The sequence below is a fragment of the Brassica oleracea genome, chromosome C7 (assembly GCF_000695525.1).
Source record: "Brassica oleracea var. oleracea cultivar TO1000 chromosome C7, BOL, whole genome shotgun sequence".
Classification (NCBI taxonomy): Eukaryota; Viridiplantae; Streptophyta; class Magnoliopsida; order Brassicales; family Brassicaceae; genus Brassica; species Brassica oleracea.
Window position 1 is genome coordinate 47,187,389 of NC_027754.1, and position 4,458 is coordinate 47,191,846.

Here is a 4,458-nt window from a genome sequence, read left to right on the forward strand (position 1 = left end):
ATTTAAATTTAATAACATATCCTATCAAATAAAAAAAATTTGGATTAATACAATTGATTTATATGTTTGCACCAATTTAATTATATTTTTAATAGTTACTGACTTTTAATTATTTAATATATATTTATTATTTTATAATATGTAAAAATATTTAATACATAAAATAATTTATATATATAATGTTGATTCCGCGCAAGGCGCGGGTCTTAACCTAGTACTAAAAGTATTTGTAGAAATTATAATATCTAACATGTGAACATTGCATAAAACTATAAACTATAACATTTAATACAAAGACATGGACATGTAACTTCATGATAACGATTGTTAAACCTAATAAGATAGCAGAACCTATTTAATGTTTACCTTATCACTTTCCCAACTAGTTTTTTTTCTTTCCCCTTTTAAACACCACCAATAAGTGGTTGAATCTTGAAAATGAAACACTCTAGCTCCAAAAGAGGCAATCAAAAACAAACAAACAAGCAGAGAGCTTCTTAATAAAACCAAACTCTGCTTCTGAATAGAGTCGAGAGAGTTAGAGAGTAAAAGCCATGGAAGCCATGAAGGAGGCTGTGGATCTGAGCTTGAGAGAGATGAGAGAGACGTTTGCGAGCGGGAGGACGAGGAGTGTGAAGTGGAGGAAGACACAGCTCAAAGCTATAATCGAGATGGTTAAAGACAACGAAGAAAAGATGTGCGATGTTCTGTTTCAAGATTTGGGCAAACACAGTACTGAAGCTTTTAGAGACGAGCTTGGTTTTGTCATGAGATCAGCTGCTACTGCTTTAAACAGTCTTGACAAATGGGTTGTTCCCAGAAAAGTAAGGACCCTACACCATGCGCATACGTTAATAATTGTAGTATGAGATAAAAATATTGGTTTATCAAAAAAAAAATATTGGTTAATCATTTTTTGTTTGGATAATTGTTTTCTTGGTGATGAAAAAACAGAGCAACCTTCCTCTGCTGTTCTACCCAGCAACGGGGAAAGTGATCTCAGAACCGTATGGGACGGTTCTTGTTCTGTCTAGCTGGAACTTTCCTATATGTAAGAGTTTGGATCTTGAATCACTTTCTTTTTTGAAATATTTAAATAGAGTTAATATTGTGCCTTTTATTGTTTGTGGTCAGCTTTGTCTTTGGACCCAATGATTGGGGCAATATCAGCAGGCAATACCGTGCTGCTCAAGGCATCTGAATTAAGCCCTAACGCATCTGCCTTCCTCGCCAAGACAATCCCGTCTTACCTCGACAACAAAGCCATAAAAGTTATTGAAGGAGGACCTGATGTCGCAACTATCCTCTTGCAGCATCAATGGGACAAGATCTTCTTCACGGGTATCGCTCAATTCACACCTCAACAACTCTATAACTAGCTTTGTTGAATTCAGTTATACGACGGATTCCAACTTAAAATCAATTGACGACTAAATAGACTGGTCCTATTTCTTTATATATTAATTAATTATTTCTCCAACAACCGACGTGAGACTTCATTCATTTACATGCTTGTTGTAGTTGAATATGCCTAATTGTTGTTTGTTTGTAGGGAGTCCAAGAATCGGAAAGATTATAATGGCTGCAGCTGCAGAGCATTTGACTCCTGTGACATTGGAGCTTGGTGGAAAATGTCCCACCATTATTGATCACCACTCTGTTTCAAAGGACATAATGGTATGTGTTTTTTTTTTCTGTTTTTCTTACATCCAATATTAAGTAATCTTGAAAGTGTCTGAATTTTTATTAACTTTCATGAGCATATAGTCGATTGTTAAGAGGATCTCTGGAGGAAAATGGGGATCTTGCAGTGGACAAGCTTGTATCTCCGTAGATTACGTTCTTGTCGAACAGAGTTTTGCGTCTTCTCTGGTACGTATACACACAAATGCAAGCATTGTTTCTGTTAGTATCTCTAAGAGTTTGTTGTTTTTTCTATAGATTGAAATGTTTAAGCCGGTGATAAAGTCTTTCTTTGGAGAAAACCCTAAAGAATCTGGATGTGTAGCTAGGATTGTCACCAAGAAACACTTTCAGAGACTGTCTCGTCTTCTTAATGATCCTCGTGTTCAAGCTTCAATCGTCTATGGTGGCTCCATGGATGAAGAGAAGCTGTATAATTTAGATTTAATCATGTTTCTTTCATAACACGGAATCTGTTTTACAATAGGTTTTGTTTGACAGGTATGTTGAGCCAACGATCTTGTTGAATCCTCCTCTTGATTCTGAGATAATGAATGAAGAAATATTTGGTCCAGTTCTCCCGATCATCACAGTAAGCATACAGTCATACATACAGATTAGTAACATTAGTTAGTAGAGTATAGATAATTGACTAATCGTTGCTGATTTTGACTATTTCCTCTGATGTAATGAAGTTACGTGACATCCAAGAAAGCATAGGGTTCATCAAGTCAAAACCAAAGCCACTTGCCATCTATGCATTTACCAAGGACGAGAAACTTAAAACTAGAATCTTATCCGAAACATCCTCTGGAAGTGTTACCTTCAACGACGTCATGATCCAGGTATATATCATATATATAAAAAATATTTGTCATATTCCCAACTATTCAACACACCACAAGATGAATCCCCATGAAACTAGTCTTCGGACCTATAAATTCCTAGTCATTTTGAAAAAAAGAAACATATGCTATAAAGAACTTTCTAATATCTTCGAGTGGTGATTGTAATTGCAGTATATGTGTGATGCGTTGCCCTTTGGAGGAGTGGGAGAGAGTGGAATGGGAAGGTATCACGGGAAATACTCATTTGAATGTTTCAGTCACGAGAAGGCAATAATGGAAGGAAGCTTAGCAATTGATCTTGAACCTCGATACCCTCCATGGAACAACTTCAAGCTCACTTTTATTAGACTAGCATTTTGTGAAGCTTACTTCAAGCTTGTCCTCTTAATGCTCGGTCTTAAAAGATAAAATCAGAAAGCGAGAAGAGAAACACACACATATGTGATTGGTTCATATCACTTATGTTTGATTTTCATATCTTCACCTAATAAGTTTGCACCATGTCATTCAAGTTATATGATATTCTATAAGTAATTTTCACATATATTTCTACCGAGTTACATTCTTAGTAACCACGGTTACATACGTACTTTTCATTGAGAAATTTATATTAGAATTAACTAAAAAAAGTTGTACAAAAATTTGATTGCAAGACAGACAACCGCAGTATTTTCCACGATAGATCTCAAGATTAGTACAATTCCGTAAAACATTAATATGGACTTTAGTGAATTAAGTAGTACGTGAAATGATACTTATGAACAATTGGACTAGAAAATGAATGTAGACTGTCTAAAATTCATTAATATTCATCTAACAATATTGTAATTAATTTTTACATACATGGGGTCGTATACATGTACGTAAAGGTGTGTATGTGTGTCTTGTCCAAAGAAAAAAAAAAAGCTGATGAAAAGTATGGGCGCGCACACCACAATAATAGGTCACTGCATCACTGAGGCAGTTTCTTTCATCCCCACCCTATGTAAAACTCTACCAAAAGCCCTAGCTAGTTTCTTTTCTTTTGGTTGGTACGTCGTCCTTACTTGCCCCTCTTTATTTCCAATCTTTTCAACCTTCCTCACTATTATTAATTTCATCTTTACTTCTCTCTCTTTGTCTGCCTTTGGTTGTATATGTATCTTCTTGAACTCAAATCCAACCAGAAACCATATCTCTTCTAGTTCTGTTCTTCACTCTTGGAGAGTTCAAAATTAAGGGAGGATAGGTGACTTGCAAGTCAAGGTACGTTCCCGAGGCTATAAACTATACGTAACGTCACGTGGTTTACTTGTTTCTTGTCTCCCTAATTTCTTGTATTTATGATCAACAAAGTGAACATGTTATATATGGATCTGTATTCGTAGTTTCACACCTGTCTAATTTCCCGGGGAATTAGGATTACGTTAGTTATTTATAATTTATACATTGTTATTGCTTCCAAACTTCGGGTAATATATGCGCAATTAGATTATCAAGATTTAAATAATAATAAAATATTTAATATACGAGTAACAGCCATTAAAACAGAACTTTAAAATTAAAGCCAAAAAATCTTCAACTCGTGTTGAGTTAAAAAAATCCCCAACTTTCAAATATTAGTTGTTCTAACTCTTATATTTTGTTGACTCAACCATTTAAGAAACCGACTAGTCAACTATTAAAATGGATTAAAAATAAATGTCTGTGAATTTTCTAAATGACATCATTTTTAAAATTGTTAAAATATTGATTAAACGACATTTTTTGCTTATGTAAACACTTAAAGAATCTCTTTCATGAAACCAGATCTCCAAATCAACTTCATATTCTTCGCTCTGGTTTCGCGAAAGAGATGTTTTAAATGCTTACATAAGCAAAAAAAAATGTCGTTTGATCAATTTTTTAATCAATTTTTAAAATGATGTCGGTTAGAGAGTTAACAAAT

General features: G+C 34.3%; 1 protein-coding gene across 1 annotated transcript; it reads left to right on the forward strand.

The window, feature by feature from the left end:
* Positions 1–402: 402 nt before the first annotated feature.
* LOC106301303 (aldehyde dehydrogenase family 3 member F1-like) lies at positions 403–3,077 on the forward strand. Its single transcript, XM_013737666.1, has 9 exons — positions 403–824; positions 955–1,051; positions 1,135–1,341; positions 1,553–1,677; positions 1,768–1,872; positions 1,942–2,114; positions 2,185–2,275; positions 2,379–2,528; positions 2,703–3,077. The coding sequence occupies exons 1-9, from the start codon at positions 555–557 to the stop codon at positions 2,937–2,939; spliced, it is 1,455 nt and encodes a 484-aa protein (XP_013593120.1). The 5' UTR covers positions 403–554; the 3' UTR covers positions 2,940–3,077.
* The last annotated feature ends 1,381 nt before the right edge of the window (positions 3,078–4,458 follow it).